At 34.7% G+C, this 22,408-nt stretch overlaps 1 protein-coding gene and 1 long non-coding RNA gene across 10 annotated transcripts in view; one reads left to right on the plus strand and one right to left on the minus strand.

Moving 5' to 3' along the window:
• Window positions 1-1,835: 1,835 nt before the first annotated feature.
• Window positions 1,836-22,408, plus strand: part of LOC126724288 (E3 ubiquitin-protein ligase makorin-like) — a 133,261-nt gene continuing 112,688 nt past the window's right edge. For 4 of the 7 annotated variants that reach the window (XR_007654856.1, XR_007654857.1, XR_007654855.1 and 1 more), the window contains exons 1-5: window positions 1,846-1,969; window positions 2,080-2,224; window positions 2,333-2,402; window positions 4,645-4,732; window positions 4,847-5,112. Coding sequence is in view for 2 of the 7 variants with exons in the window: in XM_050428862.1 (XP_050284819.1) it covers window positions 2,197-2,224; window positions 2,333-2,402; window positions 4,645-4,732; window positions 4,847-5,112 (452 nt within the window). In the remaining 5 variants the exon portion in view is untranslated. Of the gene's footprint in view, window positions 1,970-2,079; window positions 2,225-2,332; window positions 2,403-4,644; window positions 4,733-4,846; window positions 5,113-22,408 lie in introns of all 7 variants that reach the window. The other 3 variants (XM_050428862.1, XM_050428863.1, XR_007654853.1) reach the window with 3 other exon arrangements.
• Window positions 15,565-22,064, minus strand: LOC126724313 (uncharacterized). Of its 3 annotated transcripts, XR_007654909.1 has the most exons (11): window positions 21,558-22,064; window positions 21,070-21,164; window positions 20,853-20,932; window positions 20,620-20,700; window positions 20,435-20,532; window positions 20,146-20,313; window positions 19,830-20,023; window positions 18,554-19,181; window positions 18,362-18,421; window positions 18,089-18,206; window positions 15,565-16,088 (listed from the first exon to the last, which is right to left on the minus strand). It is a non-coding gene; the product is annotated as an uncharacterized LOC126724313 (long non-coding RNA). The 3 variants fall into 3 exon arrangements; XR_007654908.1 differs by lacking the exon at window positions 21,558-22,064 and having other exon boundaries at window positions 21,070-21,500; XR_007654910.1 differs by lacking the exons at window positions 20,853-20,932; window positions 21,558-22,064 and having other exon boundaries at window positions 20,620-20,747; window positions 21,070-21,500.

Consider the following 22,408-nt stretch of genomic DNA (forward strand, 5'->3'; position numbering starts at 1 on the left):
TCATATAAGATAATATTCAAGATGCTTGTTAATAGGCTTAAACCTATTCTATCCACCATTTTTTCAGAAAATCAAAGTGCTTTTGTTTCTGGCAGACTTATAACTGATAATGTTCTTGTAACTTTTGAAATTATGCATTATTTAAAGAAAAGAAAGGGAGGGAAGGACAGCTATATGACAGTAAAACTCGACATGAGCAAAGTTTATGATCGGGTTGAATGAGGCTTTTTAGAAAAAATAATGAAGAAAATGAGTTTTGATGATAAATGGATTAGTCTAATTATGAAGTGTATTTTTACGGTTTCTTATGCTGTGCTTATCAATGGGGAGGCTTTGTCCTGCTAGTGGTGGGTGTTGTTTTCTGCCATGTACCTTTTCTGTGTTTGCTTAATGAAATTTCAGTTTTAAAAAAAAAAAAAAAAAACCTTCTCTCTTACAAAATCCTCTCACTCTTGAGCTCACATAGCGCTCTCTCTCTCTCTTTCTCATATGAAATTTCGACGGAAAACAGCTTTTGGGATTGTCCGAAACCGTCATTACAAAACAAGCATGTAGAAGACAAGAGATAGAGATAAGATTTTTTTTTTTTTGAAACTAAGTAATAGTTTCTCAGGATACAAAACATCAGATGATCCAAATTCAAATTATCTCCAATATGCTAATAATTAAATGATTTTATTAAACATTTCCTTATCATGATACCTGAACATGTGCTAAAGTCGCCACTCTTTTTTTTTTTTGGCTTATTATTTGTAAAGACTTATTTGTAAGGATCAGCACTGAAAGCTCATGTGCTAATCGCGTGCTTCATTTAAGCACACGGCGTCGTTTACAAGCCCCACATGTAGAACACGCTTTGCATTACGGCGTCGTTTGTTCTTTTGTTTAGTAGTTGCCCTTTTAGGCTTTTAAAAAACCCAACGCAACCGTACAGGTTTTCCGTGCAGGTCCCAGACTGGACCGCTAGAAATTAATTGATTTATTCATTTTTGGGTTGAAGTTTCTGACTTTTTTTTTTTTGGTGGCAAAGAAAATCTGGGAGCTGAAATGAAGATCTTTTAATCAAACTAACCAACGCGGAGATCAGGCAGTTGACGGCGGACGACGCCGACGCGGCATAGCGGGGCCGTCTGAGGTGGCGAGAAGGTAGTTGAGGTAGTTGAGGGTGAGGGTGAGGGTGAGGGTGGAGGAGGGGTTTGAGTGACAGGTCGGTGACGCGAGAGAGAATGAAAGCTCGAGCAGCTGAGGCAGAGGCCATATGAAATGAAGAATTTTGGTGGGCGGAGACGAAACGAAGAGATTTTTCTCTTCTTTTTGGCTCTCTATCTTTGTTTGTTGATAATGATGCCTCTACGGGCTTCCTCGAATCTTTTTTTTTTTTTTACTTAAAATATTACCCTTATATCTCGGCCTCAGTCTGATCTTTTTTTTGTTTGTTTGCTTTCGTAAGTGGATGTTTGGTGAAAATATTGCCCTTGGTTTTGTTTTTAATTGCAAGTTTCTCTTTTCTTTGGCTTAAAATTGCAAATCCATCCATACATCTAAGAGCATCCACATTTTAGCTTCACTAAAAGTTACTTTATCTATTATACCTACACACATATTGCAGCAGTGGATCTATTTTAGCTATCAACGCAATAAAATAATATAAACATTACAATAAAATTATATATCCCCTACAATAAAATAACATATCACACAACCCAAAAAAACAACCCAGCACCAACCACAACCACCTCTACCATCAGCCACAACCACAACCACCACCACCACCAGACACAACCATATTTTTTTTGGGACACCTAAATTGGGTGGGGTAGGGCCGTAGGGGTTAAAGATGATTGGAATTTTTATGACCTTTGATCTTTCTTGCTCCTGCAGGGTTCTCTGCAAGTTCTTTGCTTATGGGGCGTGTCTGAAAGGGGAGCATTGTAAGTTTTAACATGATTGGAAGGATCCTCCACATAACGTAAATCTTTTGATCTCAGCTTCTTTTCATTATATCTGCCCATTAATTTTCATTTAGTAAGGTTCCCTTCTTTCTTTATCATTGACTCTTGCTGGCCTTTTTGGTCACAGATTTGCACCTATTATCAGAAAGGACTTTGTGCATATGGTAGTCGTTGCAGATATGAACATGTTAAAGCTTCTCGAGGCCATTCTTCTGCTTCATCTTCATCAACAAATGCACGCCAAATGCATGTCAAAGTTCCTGAAAGTTTTGGTAGTAAATTCAAGAAACTGATAAACAATTTAGATAACTAACAATTGAAGTATTGTGAACACATATTGTTGTTCTCAGTTTTGTAATTTGTTATTGTCTTTCTTGCAGGTCCATTGATTGCAAGCACTTCGATTTTGGGAATGGAAACCGCCCATTTGGGAGTAGTTGATTTTATAAGGTAACGTGAATGTTAATAAGATAAATAGTTATTGCGATTTTCATTTTTCAAAGGTTTCTGGTTTAACTAGTCTTAAGTGCAACGGTTTTACTTGTATGCTATGCATATAATCAAATTTGATTCTCTTTAGTGTAATGGTTATTGTAAGCATCCTTTACTACCTGGAAATTTATTATTCTGTGTTAGTAAAAATTTATGTCTCCTTGATTCTTAATCTTCTTGCAGTGAAGATGTGGTGGTTTTCTATAATTTTTGTATTTTGCATTTTGTTGGTTGATGACTTGTTTTATCTTTGTGGTTTTCTTTTAATTATCTTTTGAGTAGTTGAATGCATGCTCCGTTGCTTAATTGACCACTATGGTGTTTTACACAAGAATATATGATAAGTTATGCTTTAGTTCAGATATACAAGCTTGGAAATCTGAAAATTTCTTATCATTTCTTCCCTTCTCTTACCCTTTTCTAAAGAAACATAATGACTGATATCAAAATCATACAACTTTCTTACAATTATATACAATCCTTCTCCCATCATTCCACATTCCAGTGAACATGGCCTACAGCGTTCACCTTTTTGTTTCACATATCAGAATGGTCCTCCTTTTTGGTAGATTAGTATGCATCCTAGATTATTGAGAGAAGTATTTTTTATTGGATCAACCTGGCTTTGGAAAACAGTACTACATCATAATCTTTAATGATGATTTGATGTATTATTGTTGTTGATGCTGTTTTCTTTAGTGTTATTATTGTTTTGGGTTGCATCTCAACAGCAAAACGAAGCCTGTTGTGATTAACTGGGCTTGCTTAGTGGTAACTGGAAGACCAGGCGATAATTTATTAACTTTTTTTTCTTTTTGAAGTTACAGACGAAACCTGCCTTGGATGAACCATAGGAGATTTAGTTATGTATTATTTATAATTTTGAAATTATATTTTTCATTGATTGCTATTTTGTTTAGCACTTGGGATTTTAATGGTTTGCTACATGGTGTATCTATTTTGTTTAAACCTGTGTCTACATATATGCAACCTAAACAGGGAGTAAGGTATTATTATGTATCTAAATGTAGCATTCTAATCATAAATTACTAATTAGTGTACACAAATAAGCTTATAAGTTATAAGCTCATGTACTTGTTTTGTAAATTTATTAATAGTGTGGAAAGAAAAAAAGAACATGTATTAAATTACTGATTGCCCCAAAAGCTTAAGCTTAAGCTATTGGGATATGGTAAATTTTATCATTTAACCACATACTTTTAACTACATGAATAAAATAATACCTAGAAAAGAGAATATACCCTTTCACTTGACTGTGTTGATACCATCTCTACCAACACCGTGACCACACAGATTGGAATACCACCCCTCGTCTTCAAAACTTACATCTTACTCTTGTTCTTCTGAGCGCTCTGAGGAACCAATAACCTACAACTGCCAGCACCTCAGGACGTTTTTGCCTGTAATTCAGACATTTGCATTTCATATCCCCTTCTTGCCAGATTATACCCGAAGCACCAGTGTACCCTATGTCACTAAGGATGTTATGGTACTAGTGGTACTTTCCTGTTTGGTTTTCACTAAGGCCTCCCGAGTTTCCCTATTGAACATGCTCCTTTCTTGCTTCGGTTTATTATTATTATTATTATTATTATTATTATTATTGTTATTGTTATTATTATTATTATTATATATATTTTTATTGGTTAGAAATCCTAATGCTACTACCTGAACCCCTCCCTTCCCTGTTTCCCAAGCACATATGTGCTTGGGAGGTACCAATCCGCTTAAGAGACAGTTGGTTGCTACATTGTGCATTTCAAGTGTCCCATATCTTTATTCTGTGTCAGGAACTGATATAATCATCTACAAAATTACAAATTGCTTACCTCACCGAATGCGAGCATAGCAAATTAACATTTTCTAAAACAATGTGACAATTTTGTTTTCTCACACTCTCTCTCTTTTGTGCTTGTTTTTCTGAGTCTCTGTGGTTTATTTTCTGGCTTTATCGATAAGTATAGGTGGGGCACAAACAGTCTATTTCTTTTTTTTTTTTTTTGTGGCAGTTGTATTATTGATGTTCCTAGAGTTGCTGTCAGAATGGCTTCTAGTCAATGCTGTTCCAAGAATTATACACCTTTTGTTTGTAATTTACTTCCATCTAGGAGAGGGTTAGCTTTATGACTCCTTTAATGGGTAGAATTTTTATGATCTTTGATTTTTCTTGCTCCTGCAGGGTTCTCTGCAAGTTCTTTGCTCATGGGGCGTGTCTGAAAGGGGAGCATTGTGAGTTTTCACATGATTGGAAGGATCCTCCACATAACGTAAATCTTTTGATCTCAGCTTGATTTCATTATATCTATCTGCCCATTAATTTTCATTTAGTAAGGTTTCCTTCTTTCTTTATCATTGACTCTTGCTGGCTTTTTTGGTCACAGATTTGCACCTATTATCAGAAAGGACTTTGTGCATATGGTAGTCGTTGCAGATACGAACATGTTAAAGCTTCTCGAGGCCATTCTTCTGCTTCATCTTCATCAACAAATGCACGCCAATCTCTCTTTTCTGATATTGTTCCTCCGGGTAATAGTACTAGATCTGTATTAGGTCGTAAGTTATCATACTTTGTTAGTCCAAGTGTCATTTGGTATTCTTCGAAGGAAGAGAAGCAGGACATTGTTGATAGCTACAAGGCAAAGCTCAAGTAATTTCTTAACTCTTGTCTAGACCTTCATGTTACTTGTGATCCTGTTTATGGTTTTTGATTTTCAAATTTGATTTGTGTCCCCATTTAAATACTTCTACTAGAGTTGTAATTCACTAACATTCTAGTAACACGGAGTCATCTACTACTACTCTCTTGTTTAGTTGGGAAAATTCTATCAGAAAGTTTTTGAGAACTTGCGACTTTCAGATACTGTTTAGTCAATTTTTTTGTAAGTGTCGGTTTATTATTATTATATTTTTTTTTTTTATTATTGGTTAGAAATCCTAATGCTACTACCTGAACCCCTCCCTTCCCTGTACCCTAAGCACGTATGTGCTTGGGAGGTACCAATCCGCATAAGAGGCGGTTGGTTGCTACATTGTGCATTTCAAGTGTCCCGTATCTGTATTCTGTGCCAGGAACTGATATAATCATCTACAAAATTACAAATTGCTTACCTCACCGAAGGCAAGCATAGCAAATTAACATTTTCTAAAACAATGTGACAATTTTGTTCTCTCACACTCTCTCTCTTTTGTGCTTGTTTTTCTGAGTTTCTGTGGTTTATTTTCTGGCTCTATCGATAAGTATAGGTGGGGCACAAACGGTCTATTTCTTTTTTTGTGGCAGTTGTATTATTGATGTTCCTAGAGTTGCTGTCAGAATGGCTTCTAGTCAATGCTGTTCCAAGAATTATACACCTTTTGTTTGTAATTTACTTCCATCTAGGAGAGGGTTAGCTTTATGTCTCCTTTAATGGTGTTAGAGATATATTAGCCCATTAGCATAGGCCCAAACCTAATTCTACTTTGTGTGCAAGCCAAGAATCCTACTTGTACAAGAAGTCTATTAGTCTAGGGTTTAGTCTACTATATATACACATGTTATGATTCATTGTAATACAGGATTTGTACTACACTATAATATATTATTGATGTAGCCCTTTAGGGTTTCCTCCATGGATGTAAGCCGTTAGACTGAACTACGTAATCCTCGTGTGTTATTATATTCTATACTTTATGCTTTCACTTCCGCATCCATACTAGCGTATTCAACATAGTGTATCAATGCTAATATTTAACATGGTCTCAGAGCCACCTTCTTGTGGCCATGGTTTTCTGTCATTGCAGTATATTTAAGAGCAATTTTTGTCTTCCTTGGTGTTTTTTTCGCTGCATTCATCTTCTTTGCCTTCCTACTGCTGCCGTCAAAACTCTCCGGTATAGTCATGCCACCATTAGAAGTTGCATCAACACTGCAAGATCATTGCCTTCCTTAAACTACCGTCACAGAGCCAAATTTCATTCAAGGGATCTTCTCAACCTTATCAAGTTTCCATCTTGAGTTTGAGAGGGGGTGTTAGAGATATATTAGCCCATTAGCATAGGCCCAAACCTAATTCTACTTTGTGTGCAAGCTAAGAATCCTACTTGTACAAGAAGTCTATTAGTTTAGGGTTTAGTCTACTATATATACACATGTTATGATTCATTGTAATACAGGATTTGTACTACACTATAATATATTATTGATGTAGCCCTTTAGGGTTTCCTTCATGGATGTAAGCCGTTAGGCTGAATTACGTAATCCTCGTGTGTTATTGTGTTTTATACTTTATGCTTTCACTTCCGCATCCATACTAGCATATTCAACATGGTGTATCAATGCTAATATTTAACAAATGGGTTGAATGTTTGTTGTGTTCCAGCATAATGTCAAGCCAGGCTCATACACTTGGAGACATCACAAGCCCCCTCCACAAAGATCTGGCTTTGTGGATGACCTGTTTGATATGTTCAACTCCATAGAAGAATTAATAGCCTTCGAGACAGCTCTCGACCCCATGGAATAATTAACATCCTTGGAGATGGCTGTTTTATTAAGAGATCTGATTTTGGATACATCTGACTCATCAAGTGATGAAGAAGATTTTTATAGCCCATGAGCTACTAGATATAGCCAGTTGTAATCATGTTGATTGTCTGTGGGGATTTTCTAAACATTGCCGTGTTGGCATTTTGTCAGCCTACTACTCTTTGCATCAGCAGAAAGACTTGCTTGTAGTTTTTGAACTCTATATTATGACAAGATACTATTATTTATAATTGATATATGGGTTTCCCTGCTGGGATTAGATTGTTTCTGCTTGGGATGATTACTGGCATTATCCAATGTTGATGTCAATAAGCCTGGGAGTGTAGGTTCTTTGGTAGATATTTGATTGCTGGAGCACATAATAGTTTTATGTTTGTCATTAATTGTGCTCAGTTTCCTTGGATAATTTGTAAGCAAAGCACTTTCTTGTAGTTTGACATGTACACTTTAATTTCCTGTTTGAAGGTCTTCCTATTACACATTTTCTCTTTTTAGTTACAGTTTGATATTTTAAGACATTTGACAAACATGGCCGGTGAAGTGATTACCACTGTGGTGTATAATGTTATATTTGTTATATTTCTTTCCCATGAGTGGAAGAGGGGTTACTAAGCTTGCTAAGCTTCTTTTGGAAACCTTCAGTAAAGGGTTTTGTGGACTTGCTTTTTGAAGTGGTTTGTTTGCAAATATGGGTTGTTACAGAAGGCTCATCTTTGTGACTTGTATGTCATGTTACACATGTACTCATTTTCTGTATTGCATCATTTTTCTCTATACAGGTTTATGAGCCTTCTCAGCTTGAAAGTATATGCATCTGCTTTTTATTTCCCCTATTTTGGTTATGGGGCTTGCATGCAATGTAATAAGTTCAGAGCCTCATTAGGTTTTTCTGCGTGGATGTTCTCTTACTGCAGCATGCATATCGAGATGGCCGTCTAGAAGAGGTAGTTCTACATCATCTTGGGTTTGAAGATGGAGAAACTGTGATAGCTAAAAAAATTAGGTTTTATCTGTATCTTTTTTCTGCGTGGATGTTTTATAGTCTGGAGTAAGTATGAAGTTATGACTTGGATTCTGCTCTCCTTACAAGTATTTGTACATTAGGACTTGACCTGTGGATTAATTTTTTGATGTTCCTTAATTTTAGGAAATTTTTTATTCCAACAAGAGCTCGAACTAATAAATAAAAGTAAATTTGTATATTGTGTACCCGTGGTGCAAGGGTTTTACCTGACCTCTACTTGGAATGCATTAGCAGTCATTGACATGCTAGGTATATTGAGCAAAAAATATCAGTCTTTGACAAATAATGGCTTTGTTGGCCATCAGGAAAGTTTTCAATGATGGCATGCTCTCGTACTCACTGAATCTAAAGGATTGTCTTGATGGTTATAAACTTATAATACCACCTTAGCTCTGTGGTTTTGCCAAAAAACTGGTTATCAGTTGCACCAGTTTCATCAATTGCAAAAAGTCTCGTAATTGCTTGAACCTGTTTTCATATTGCAGGATATCTAATGATATGGAGAAATCATGCGCCACTTCAATTGCTGAGTTCTTTTCAAATGCCAGTGTGGCACTCCAGTTGTTTTTGAGGCATGATGCAATAGAGATATTTATATGCTTTTCTAAGATTTGTGTAAGTTGATGGTTGCTCAGTTGGACCCCGAAGTGACCTTCAATGTCTCTTTGCTTTACAAATATATATTTTGGTTCCATTGCCTCTATTGCTTAGTTGTATTTATTCACCTTTCAATGGTGAGATGTTTAATTCTACCTGTTATGGGTGTTGGGAATTTTAGGTTTCGGTATTTTTTGGGTCCAACAAAGTGATTTAGAGGTTGGGTCTTGGTGCGATGTCAAGTGCCTTTCACAAAAAGTAACAAGTTATGGGTTTGACCTTGATATTTGACTTGATTATTGGTTCTTATTTCTAAGTTTATATTGATAATTTGGATTGACATGAAATTATTGGACGGTTCTTACAAACTCCTGCCAAATGAAATATGCAGTACTAGTTTATATGTCATAAGCTTTTGTTAGGATTTACATTTACCGTACAAATCAGGTTTCAAGATTCTTCTACAAATCTGTGAATCCTAGGAATTCTTTCTCCATGTCACTTCTTTTTAATTAATTTATGATTAAAAAAAACAACAGGAAAAAGTCAAGATGAAGAAATTGTATTTTTTTTTTTTTTAGAGTAATATTTTTTAGTCACTGTTCTCTGAACCTCTCAATGCTATCATTAACGCAGATTTGCTTGCTGGAGGGGACCAGAACATGGAGTGTTGAGCATGTTGTACTATTTATCAAGGTGCATTTTCTATCAAAGTAATAAAATCGTCATGCATTGGATGGGTATGTTTGAGAGTTCTCATCAGCTGTCTATTTATGGGATAATGATTTTTAGTAATGGACGTGCAAATAGCCGTGCTGTTACCTAGCTGTATGGTTCCCCCTCACCAGCAGTGATATATTTGGAACTGTTTATATAGTTGTTTTTTCTGGCTTCCATTCTTGTCAATATGGAGCTGTGATGACATGTTCTGGGCAACATTTGTCTGAGGTCTTTTGTATTCTAATCTGAATTTTCCTGCTGTTTGAGGACATTGCATCCTGCACGATGTAAATGGGGTTAAGAGCTCCCTAAAATCAATAGCTTTTACAGATACTCATATCAGTTGTTATACATGAAAGACTAGCTTCCTCTCTTGCTCTCTCCTTGTTTACTAGCTCAAAAATGGTAAAGAGTTTCAAATGAACGTTTCGATGCAAAATATAATAAATTAGCCGTTTTTTATTGTATTTGTATACTTCTAGTCATTAAAAATATATGAATGGAGATTAAACTCTTGATTAATGTATAATTTGGGCAAAAATGTTATTTTTGGTCTTGAAATATAATCTTTGATTCTATAATTATATTTTTGCCCTTAAAATTTATAATTTCCCTCGTCTATCTATTTTTGTTATGTTTTCCATTGGTGTGTATAACAGAGTGCATATTTTGAGAATCAAAATAGAATCAAGACTATGTTTTAGAAATAAAAACTTTATCTTTGTAAAATGGTTTAGATTTTAAAACTGTAAAAAAAATTAACAAGAGTCGACAAGAACACCAGTTGTAGAACATTTTTAATTGTCTGTGGATAGAAATAAAACCTTTTAAATCTTAAGAATGAGAATCAATGTAGAAAGTGAGATAATTAAATAAAACCTGCAGGTGCCATTGGTTTCACAAGCTGCTTCCTTACATGGAAATCTTGAGCTGATTAGAATTGTGAAGGTGACAAGTGCATATGCAATAGTGGCGAAAGACTTGAAATGTGCTTGTTTGTGCCATCAAAATGCTCTCAGTTTGTAGTTTCACAATTTGATCTTATTAGGCCAATCTTTTATACATAAAAAACTTTAATTGGAGGGCTGCTTTAAGATATTACACTTTAATTAACATTGTTTTGAAAGTTATACTATAGGCCAAATTTTACAAATACAAACCTTGTGAAATATTTGAAAGATAGAATCCTCTTGACCTTAAAATCCGATGCTGTTGTGAAACAATGTATAACTTGCTGCCATTTGCTGAAACCATTTAGGCAACATCACTCATGCATGGACTGAGAATCCAAGATCATTGTAAAAGGTGATCCTTTTTGGGCTGAAGCCGAAGCGACACTCTTGGTTGTTTCTAGTGCATTATATGCTGGTTTGAAGTTTGGACTACATTTTTGTTGAAGGCAACCCCCTAAATATTATTGGATCCATTCAAAATTCATATTATTCTGCAATATATATATATATATATATAACTAGCTATAGAAGAGACTAAACCTTCTGCCAACTTGTATGCCATTAACAACTAACTATTCTCTAAATCAAATTGAAAATAAACACACCATAACCATACTTTGCAAAATCACAAGCAACATAACCTGCACAAAATAATATAGAAATTACACAAGTGTGCATGGTCAGAATAGAAGTTCTATGAATTACTCGCTCTCAGTAAAATCTGCATTGATTAGATCATCACCATCTGGTTGTTTTTTTGTTTAATCTAAATGACCCAAGTGCAGTACCAGAAGCAACCCAACACTGAATTGGCTGGACTGGCTATAGATTGACTATTGCGGGAAAGGGTATCCGGATAGTAATCCCGCATAAGATTTATTTACAAAAATATTATGGCTTTAGAAAAATCTCACAAACAAATATTATGAAGGAAAAAAAAAAAAATCCAGAAAGAAAAATAGCCAACCACACACGAGAGAACACTAAAGATTTACGTGGTTCGGTCTTTGGCCTACATCCATGGCAATGACAAGGAAAAAGTTTCGCTAACAAATATAGAGAGTACAAAGGTGATGTAGAACCACTTTCACAAACCCAAAACCCAATACACCCAAATAACTCTATATCAAAGAGTTCTCTCTCAACTCTTAACATAATTCAAGGCTAAACAACGCCATCCATGCAAAGAGGTCAATCCAAAAAAAGCTAGCAGACAACCCAATTCAAAGTCACATGACTCACATCAACATTGACTACCACAATTACATAATTACTTGATTAAGGACAGCCATTGCAACATTAATGGCTTGGGTAGATCCACCAGAATGGCATCCTTGACATCATTATTCACTTTAGCCTCTACATTCTCCTTGTCTAGCTAGGAACATTGTCTCCCAGCTCTTTTAGTTGCTTCTAGTTTGGTACAAAACTGAGTCAGCTTGTTCTTTTTGTCCATGGCATCCCTCTTTTCCTTGTCTTCCTTTTGCAAAATTTTAAGCTTCTTTAACAATACTATCCACCTGCAACATTTTTATTTTGTACAAACAAACATGGGGTTTAGTAACATAATTAGGTTAGGTTTACTAGTACTAATAAAAAAAGTGAATGTTTCCATTTTATAAAATAAAAATCCAAAAACATAGATACTTGAAATGCTGAGATTTCAGAAAGAAAAGAAAGATGTAAGTTCTTTGTAGAACATGCTAGCATCATTGAAGTTACAAAAATGAAGATATAAAAGCATTTTTTAGTTTATATACAAATTAGAACAAAAACAAAGGGGGAAAGCAGCAAATTCCACTAATGGTCTAAATTTTTCTTGATATATATATATATATTAGTTATTTCTCAAATAGATTACATAATTATAATTAGTTAAGATAGTTTGGGTTTCAGGCTTATTCAAACTCATTCTAATAATATCTCTAGCCATAACGTCTTCAACCAACTGATTCTAATTCATGTCTTCTGTTAAGAACTAAAACTTGCTATATCTGGATTGAACAAAAACCAAATTCTCTTCAAAACAAAAGTTTTTGCAAATACATACCTCATCACTTGGCATGGTGTGATGGTGCTAGCATCGGTTTTAGTGTCTAAGCTCATTCATTAACAGAGCACTAATTTTCAAAATCCCGGAGACAAAGACAATGACTCAAAATTCAAGGATCATTTTAAGGAATATGGTAGTACAAATTGAAATTTAAAAAAAAAAAAAAAAGATAAAAAAGCATTGTACAGATTCATAAAAATAAACTTGATAGTAGAAATTAAAAAAATAAATTACACTTTATATTTAATAAGTTTGGGTTCATTTGGATTGGGATTGGACTCTAGATTTCGCCTTACTCCAGGAGTGACCAACACCATATTGTTAGTTTACAAATTTTTTCTACAAAAGGGCATATATGTTATTGTGTAGTTTTAACCAATGGTTTTTTTATTTTTTGCTTTTTTATTTTTTTTTCTTAATAAAAAAATAGATTAGATCTTAGAAAAATAGTTTTCTTTTCTCTCATGGTTTTAGATTTCGCTTTAATGAATCTTTCTTCTCAAATAGTAGTAGCGAGCATTGGATAGGTTGTGAAAGATCATGCTTCTCAACCGGGGGAATGAGCAAACTAGCATTGTGTAGCTTTTCTATGTAGTAAGTTAGGCAACTTTTAAAAGAATAAAGGAAAGTAGCATCTCGAGTTTTAGAAACTCGAGATCCATATTAAAACTCGAGTCTCAAAGGCTCGCTTTGTGAATGTGAAAATGCCACATAGATCTCGAGTCTTTAAGACTCGAGTTTTATGCAAAAAAATTTCACCTATAGTGGCGTTTTAAAGCCTTACAGTGACGTTTTAAATCCCTATAGCGGCGTTTTTCTAAAAAAATTTATAAGTGGTCTGGGAGCCCTATAGTGGCGTTTTTAAGTCCTATAGTGACGTTTTAAAACCCTATAGCGGCGTTTTTAAGTTTGGAAATCGAGTCTTTAAAACTCGATTTTTACGTGGATTTTTTTCCACATCATACCCATCCTCTTACAAATCGAGACTTAAAAACTCGAGTTTTATCTTAGAACTCGAGTTTTAGACACTCGAGATGCTAGTTTTCAACATTGTTTTGAAACGTGACAACTAACTAAATTTTTTTATATTTATTGTTATTTGGCAAGGACGATCCTCTAAGCTGAATCTAACATGTAATGCCAAAGTCTACCATCCTGATAGGTCTTTTGAGTTGTTGAATGCATGGAAGACCAGAGGGATAATTTATGAACATTTTTTTTGAAGTGACAGAAGAAACCTGCCTTGGATGAACCATAGGAGATTTAGTTATATCTTCATTATAATTTTGAAATTTTTTTTTACATTGATTGCTATTTTGTTCAACACCTGGGATTTTAATAGTTTGCTACATTGTGTATCTATTTCGTTTAAAAATGTGTCCACATAAATGCAACCTAACAAGGACTAGATATTATTCTGTATCAAAATGTAGCATCGTAATCATCAATTACTAATTAGTGTACAAAAATATGCTTATAAGCTATAAGCTATATATAAAACATGGACATTTTTTTTTTTATGATTCTCAAAAAAAAAAAAAAATGTTCATGTTTTATTTTATTTTTGAGAATACACACACACACACATAGGAAGAGGGGACAAAGTCTTAAAGAAACTGATAGTGGTGTATATCCAAAAGAACTTATTTTATAAATGTTTTATAGTATGTAGAAAGAAAAGAAAAAAAAGAAGAACATGAATACATTAATACCTAGAAAAGAGAACATGAATACATCTCTTGACCATGAACACGACGTTGTTTATAGGTCCCACGTGTTGAACACGTGCATTACTAAATGTCACACTTGTATTACGGTGTGTATATTCTTTAGTTGTTGTCCTTTTATACCATATATACATATAGGTTTTTGGTCCATGTCCCATAAAGGACTGGACTAGACCGAACAATAACTAACTATATTTAAATTTTAATATTTTATATTTATAAATAATAAAAAAACCAAAAACTCTCTCATCTCCCATGATCTCACTCTCATTCTCTGTCTCACTTGTTTTTGTGGTGTTGTTATACATGAAAGACTAGAGGCTAGCTATCCTCCATGACTCTCTCCTCGCTTAATTGCTTAGAAATGTTAAGAGTTTCAATTGAACAATTAGATGTAAATATAATAAAAACATTAATCTTTCTTACTTGTATAAAATTCTAGACATGAAAATAATATGAATGTAGATAATTTAAAGTCTTGACTAATATATAATTTTTGGCAAAAAAAAAAAAAATATTTTAAGGTCTTGAAATATAATCTATATTTTATTCCTTTCACTTAAAATATAAGAGGTTCTATTCCAGTTCTTGAAAATTTATAATGCCCATCTATCTATTTTTGTTATGTTTTTTGCTTACGTATAACAGAATGCATATTTTAGGGATCAAAATAGAATCAATATTATTTTAGGAATGAACGAAAGTTTATCTTTGAAATATGCTTTTGATTTTTTTTCATCCTATCATTAATAAAAAAAAAACAATAAGATTGGAGGAAAATACCAATTGAAGAACATTTGAATTGTTTATGGAAGAATGAGAATGAAGATAAAACTTTAACCCATAATGAATTATCTCCAGCGTTCTTTCTATTCTAATGCTTGAGATATAGCATAAACAACAATAGAGACCAGCAGATGACAACCCCCCTGTACCATTGGTTTCACAGGCTTCTCCTTACATAGAAATCTTGAGCTCATAAAAATTGAGAAGGTGACAAGTGCATAGGCAATATTGGCAAAAGACTTGAAATTTGCTTTGCTTGTGCCATAGAAGAGACTAAACCTCCTGCCTATGCCATTAAAAACTACCCATTCTCAAAATCACATTTGAAAATATACACATCATACTTTCCAAAATCACAAATCAACATAGCTGGTACAAACTAACATAAAAATTACACAAATATGCAAGTATATATGGTCAGAATTGAAGTTCTAAGAGTTGCTCTCTATTTGTGAAATCTGCATTAATCATATCATTGCCATTAGCTCTTTTCCAATTGATCCCAAGTGTAATAGCAGAAGCAACCCAACACCGAGTTGGCTGGGTTGACTATAGATTGACTGTTGCGGGAAAGAGTATTTAGATGGCACTCCCGCATAAGTTTTATTTATAAAAATATTATGACTTTAGAAAGATCTAACAAATAATTATTATGAGCAAAGAGAAAAAGAAAAAAAAAAATAGACAACCACACACAACAGAGAACACCAAGAATTTACGTGGTTCGGCCTTTGGCCTACATCCACGGGCGGTGACAAGGAGAGAGTTTCACTAACAAATATGGAGAGTACAAAGGTGGTGTAGAACCACTCTCACAAACCCAAACCCCAATACACCCAAATAACTCTATATCAAAGAGTTCTCTCTCAACTCTAACATAATTCAAGGCTAAACAATAGTTGCCGTCCATGCAAAGAAGTCAATCCGAAAAAAGCTAATAGACAATCCAATTCAAATTCATATCAACACTGACTACCACGGTTACATAATTTCTTGATTCAGGACAGCCATTGCTTCTTTAATGGCTTGGGTAGATCCACCAGAGATAGCATCCTTGATCTCATTCACTTTAGCCTCTACATTCTCCTTGTCTAGCTAGGAACATTGTCTCCTAGCTATTTTAGTTGCTTCTAGTATGGTACAAAACTGAGTTAGCTTGGTTCTTTGTGTCTATGGCATCTCTCTTTTCCTTGTCTTCCTTTTGCAAAATTTTCAACTTCGTTAACCATCCTATCCACCTGCAAAATTTTTATTTTGTACATACAAACATGGGGTTTAGTAACATACTTAGGTTACTAATATAAAATGTGAACGTTTCCATTTATTTTTATTTATTTATTAATCGAAAAACATAGATGCTAGAAATGTTGAGATTTCAGAAAGAAAAGAAAGATATAGGTTCTTTGTAGAACATGGTAGCATCATTGAAATGGGTAATCAAAAAAAAAAAAAAAAGAAGCTCCTTGTGCCACAATATAAATTATAAGAATAAAAAAATTTAAGTTACAAAAATGAGGAAATTAAAGCATTTTTCAGTCTATATCAAATTAGAACATAAACAAGGGGGGGGGGGGGGGGGGGGGGGGGGGGCAATGGCTGTGGTTCTAGACCAATATAAGAAAGCAACATATTCCACAAATGGTCTAAATATTTCTTTATATATATATATATATATATAGTTATTTATCAAATAGATAAATTAGTTATAGTTAGCCAAGATAGTTTGGGTTTCAGGCTTATTCAAACTCATTCTAATAATATCTCTAGCCACAACATTTTCAACCACCAGATTCTAATTCATGCCTTCTGTTAATAACTAAAACTTGCTATATCTAGTTTGAGTAAAAACAGGGATGCACGGACGTGGCTCCAGAGGCGCCGCACCCGCGTCCAACGCGCCGTGACGCGGCGACGCGCGAGGGACGCCGCTGACCGCGCGTCGATGCCACGTCGGGCTGCGTCCTGCCACGTGGTTTCTTTTTTTTTCCCTGACTCGCGCCAACGCAGCTGAGACTCGGCCCGATTCACGTTGAATTGGGCTGATTTGCGCCGACCCGAGCCGTATTGGCCGAAACTGCCAAAATGGCCGCTTCAAGTCGAAACGGCCGATTCAGGCCGAAATTCAAAAAAAAAAAAGAAAAGAAAAAAAAAAGGTGCAAAACGCACCGTTTGAACTTATTATCAAACCTTAATACTCTCTTAGTGTTCTCACTTCGTCCAAAACTCTCTCACTCCGTCACTCGTCTCTCTTCTCTGTGCTCCAAAGATCCTGCGACACGAGGTGTCCTCCACCCATTTCCAACACAATCTTGCCACTCCTTGTGAAACTCACTGCCCTCAGTATACCCTCTCTTGAAAGGAAGCCACATTGATTAGTCATAGTTAAACTTAAAGCTTTGGTCCGGTGTGCTCGGCTTCAGTGATCACTCTCTACCTCTCTGTCTCTGCTCTCCATCTCCTCAGTGATCACTCTCTGCCTCTCTGTCTTGTTGATTGTCTTGTTGATTATCTTTTATTTTGTTTTAGTTTAAAACTTGTGAGTTGTATTCTAATTTCTGAACATTATGGAATGTTTTAATTTCAATCTTGTAGGTTGTATTTAATTTATGAAGATCATATTTTAGTTATTATCTACTATTACTCTTAAATTTGGTATATGTTTATATAATGTGAAAAAGTATGCTTAGCAATATATTAAAAATATAAATAAATATATTTTAATAATTTTTTAATCGCCGAGTCCCCTCGCACCCGCACCCACCTTTTTCAAAAATTACTGAGTCCCGCAACCGCACCCACACCCGCACCCGAGTCTTGAAACGCACCCGTGCTTCATAGAGTAAAAACCAAATTCTCTTTAAAACAACAGTTTTTGCAAATACATACCTCATCACTTTGTGTGATGGTGCTAGCACCAGTTTTGTTGTCTAAGCAAAAGCTTCCAAGGGATTTGTTGTCCCTCATGAACTCTCTCTCACCCTTTTTTCAGAGAGATAAATACCTCTCTCACCCTTAATGAGTTACTAAAAAGGATTAGGATTGTTAATTAACATTTTTGTGGTGTATGTATATATGAAAACATTATGATTTGAGCAGAGTAAGGCCAACCCTCCCCTTTTTGTTGTTGACTTTGGCATATTTATTAGACTTTTTTGTTTGACTTGGAAGCAATTTGATAAACTCAGGCACCATAGTGCTGATAAGCACAAATTAGAAATCCCAATGCGAGTAGGATTACCTCATCAATATCTTTGAAGTAAAGCTTTGTATCTCTTAAGGAAGTTTCAACTGGTGCTCAAAGCCAATGAGAAAGTTAATTGCAGTCGTAGTCCAGTGAACTTAAGCAGGCAAGTAGACTACCAGATGACAGAAAAAGAAAGTTCAAAATCAAAAGAAAGAAAACTGAAGTGATGGAGATACAACAAATACGGTGATATTACAAAAGAAGAACTATGCATTTGATGTGAGAATTCAATTGGTTAACTCTATATTTTCATTTTATTGATCCTACCTTTGTATCCAAATAGCGTGCTTAAAGTAAAATCCATCACAGCACTTCTGCATGTCCAAACTAGGTTATCATTGTACAATGAACAAAAATCAGACATAATATAAGAACCCAAAAACCACACTGGATATTGTTGTTTGTTGATAAAAATAGGTAGTAATAATAAAGTGTTAAAGCTAACAAAATAACAAATACCTGAACATAAAACAGCTTCCTAGAGGGTAGTTCTCAATAATGATTGTGGGGACAATTTTTGCTTCAAAGGCCAAGGGCTAAACCATGTTGTAACCTTAGGCAAATTTGTTGTCCCACATGGGAAATATTGCCTTCCTCTTTCTACTTTATAAGAGATGACCAAATAGAGATAGAGTACCACTAGTTTATATAAAGGCAGAAATCATTAGAATGAACAAACAAATGTGAATCATATCTAGAATGAAATTTTTATGCAAAGGGAAAAAAGAATGAAACACAAAACAAGATAATCACCTAAGCCATGGACTTCTTGTACTTGTTCCTAAGGTTCTGAACCAATTCAAATTCACATCAACATTGACTACCACAGTTACATAATTTCTTGATTCAGGACAGCCATTGCATCTTTAATGGCTTGAGTAGAACCACCAATGATGGCATCCATGACCTCATTCACTTTAGCCTCTACATTCTCCTTGTCTAGCTAGGAACATTTTCTCCCAGCTCTTTTAGTTGCTTCCAGTTTGGTACAAAACTGAGTTAGCTTGATTCTTTGTGTCTATGGCATCCCTCTTTTCCTTGGTCTTCCTTTTGCAAAATTTTCAGCTTCTTTAACCATCCTATCCACCTACAACATTTTTAATTTGTACATACAAACATGAGGTTTAGTAATATAATTAGGTTAGGTTTACAGGTTCTAATAAAAAAAGTGAACATTTCCATTTTTTTGTTTTTTTAAAATCAAAAAACATATATGCTTGAAATGCTGAGATTTCAGAAAGAAAAGAAAGATGTAGGTTCTTTGTAGAACATGGTAACATCATTGAAAGAGGTAATAAATATAAAAACAAGCTCCTTGTGCTACAATATAAATTATAAGAAAAAAAAAAATTTTGAAGTTAAAAACACGAAGACATAAAAGCATTTTTCAGTCTACACACTAATTAGAACATAAACAGGAGGGGTGGCAGGGGGCATTCGCAGCCACTACCAATGGTTATGGTTCTAGAACTATAATATAAAAAAGCATCATATTCCACTAGTGGTCTAAATTTTTCTTGATATATGATTAGTTATTTCTCAAATAGATAAATAAATTATAGTTAGCTAAGATACTTGGGTTTTAGGCTTATTCAAAATCATTCTAATAATATCTCTAGCCAAAACGTCCTCAACCACCAGATTCTAATTCATGCCTTCTGTTAAGAACTAAAACTTACTATATCTAGTTTGAGCAAAATCCAAATTCTCTTCAAAAGTTTTTGCAAATACATACCCCATCACTTGGCATGGTGCTAGCACTGGTTGTCCCTCACAAACTCTCTCTCACCCTTTTTTCAGAGAGATAAATACCTCTCTCTCACCCTGATAGACATTAATCTCTTCACTGGTCTGTCCATCTACTGCGGTGGAGAACAACTCTGATTTGGAAGTTGGTGAAGTTGACACCACTCAAAGTTTCAAGTCCTTCTATGGTGAGATATCCAAGAGCACAATGTCATTAACTTCTCCAGCAATAAAACACCAGTCTGGAAATAAAAGTAACAAAAAAATAATAAGTTGAATAACATAATAACAAGAAAAGGACAAACCTGAACTACAGCCCCAAGAACAAAAACTTCATCCATATTTTTCAGCTCCTAAACAGCAGGGATACAAGTTGAATTACATCCATATCTTTGAAGTTTCTCTCATGGAAGTTTCAACTGGTGCTGAAAGCTTATGAGTTGTAATCCAGTGAACTTAAGCAGGCAATTAGACTACCAGATGAGAGAAAAAGAGAGTTCAAAATCAGAAGAAAGAAAACTGAAGTAATGGAGATAAAAAGAAAAAATAGTCATATTACATATGACTACTAATTTCAATTGTCAAAAGGCATACCTGTCTAACAAATCTGAACACAGTTCTTCAAATTTGACACTAGTCAGCGTGGTGTCAATGTGTTTTGGGCCATCCAAATGGCGATAATGAAAGGTAAACTGGAAAACCAAATGTTTTCTCTCTGTGATTATGGCAAAGAGAGAGAGATCAACTAAAAGAAAGAAGGCATAGAAACAGCCACATACCTAATATTATTGGTCTAAGTCAGAGATGACAGCTCCATCTTCTCTTTCTCAGCAGTCTCTATGAGACGTTGTAGAGCTTGCCTGTCATTCAGAAGATCTATGCCTTCATCTTTCTTAAAGTTTATTCTCTATTTAAAATTATAGAATGTACGGGTGTAATTTAGTAACAGATAACAATAAATCAGAAAACAAAGAATATAAGCTAATGATCTACTAATTTCTCTTGTTTCAACCTTGTCGAAATCATCACCTCCTAGATGAGCATCAGCCAAGGTAGGACGTACCTCAAAAACTTCATCTCCAGCCTCAGGAACTGCATAGGAAAAACATAACAGAAGTATATAAGGTTCATTACCTATTCTTTATATATTTACATGTCACAACTCGGGATTCTTCAAATTTGATTATGATCAAACATAATATTTGATTATAGACAAGTTTAACTGGTACCTTAGCTACATCAGCTTCTCAAATCCAGAAACTATCCAAGCAATACATCCCATCATCAGATTTTCACAGAAATTTCTTCAGATTATCTGATTCTTCTTCATAATTGGCAAATTCTAGATGTTTAATCTCTAAAAAATATTTCTCAAGATAGTTCTTATAATTAAGTTCATATGGATGCTTTAAAGTACAGTTATGTATATAGGTAAAAGGGTTCCAATTTGAAAAGCATTAAAAAAAAAATTCATAACAAGCTTATTTTGTTATTGAAACAATTACACTAAGATAAATGTTTGCAATCAGCTTAGGTTTCACAGAGGGTGGCTGAAAATTCTAAGAACCAGTCACCCTTAACTTAAGGAAAAGGAAAAGATAGGAAAATAATACTATTTCTACTATCTTGCAATCAAATTTCCAAAAATTCAAAACAAGTGAACCGTGTAACCTAATCTATGTAATAAGATATATAAAGATAGGAGTAAGATATGCACCTATTTATCTTCTTGCATTTGCTGTAAATTCACTAAAAACTTTCTGTTTCCAAATTCAAAGTTCCTGCATACAGAATTCAATAACTGATAAATTCACTAAACCTGAAACAAAAAGGAAGAATGAAGAGAGCCAGTATTTGGTAAATTCAAAGTGAACTTAGAAAGGAGATGCACGAATGTAAGAAAGTAGTGGCGTTAAATCCCTCTGATCAACTGACCAGATCTCAAGATTTTTTTTTCTCAATGATATTGGTGTTATGAAGCATCTACCTAAGTGAAAAACAATTTTTTTTCCCTTCCCAGTTCCCAGATAACAATTTACTGAGATAAAACTAAATAAAAACTTATAGTTGCATTGTAGAGAACATGATTTTTATTACTCATTTTATGATTCATGTGGTTACAGAGTGAAGTGAGTTACAGAAACTAAAGCTACAAACTGAGAATCGTGGCCTACTTGTTTTAATTAAGAAATAAATATAGTGAGTTGAAATAATTACATGTTTAGGTTGAAAATTTTCAATAGCTTCTGTGGGAACACAATATTTTGTCCGCTTTGGGGATTTTCACCTCACCTCAGGCCAAGGGCTTACCTTGTAGCCGATATTGGATTTTGGCTTGACACCCGCACGGTTTTGTCCTCTTAGCGAGTGTGGGCATGCTCATTGTGCAAGAGTCCCACATCGCTTAGAGAAGCGCTCCCCCTATGCCTTATAAGCTTGTGCTCAAGGCAATCGGGTACCACTACTACACACATGTAGTAGTAGTAGTAGAGGCGTGCCCCTCGAGGGTAACAAAACCGTGCGGGGAGTCAAGGGTGTCAAGCCAATATCGGCCAATAGCGCCTGAGG

Source organism: Quercus robur, chromosome 4, assembly GCF_932294415.1.
Source record: "Quercus robur chromosome 4, dhQueRobu3.1, whole genome shotgun sequence".
NCBI classification, from domain to species: domain Eukaryota; kingdom Viridiplantae; phylum Streptophyta; class Magnoliopsida; order Fagales; family Fagaceae; genus Quercus; species Quercus robur.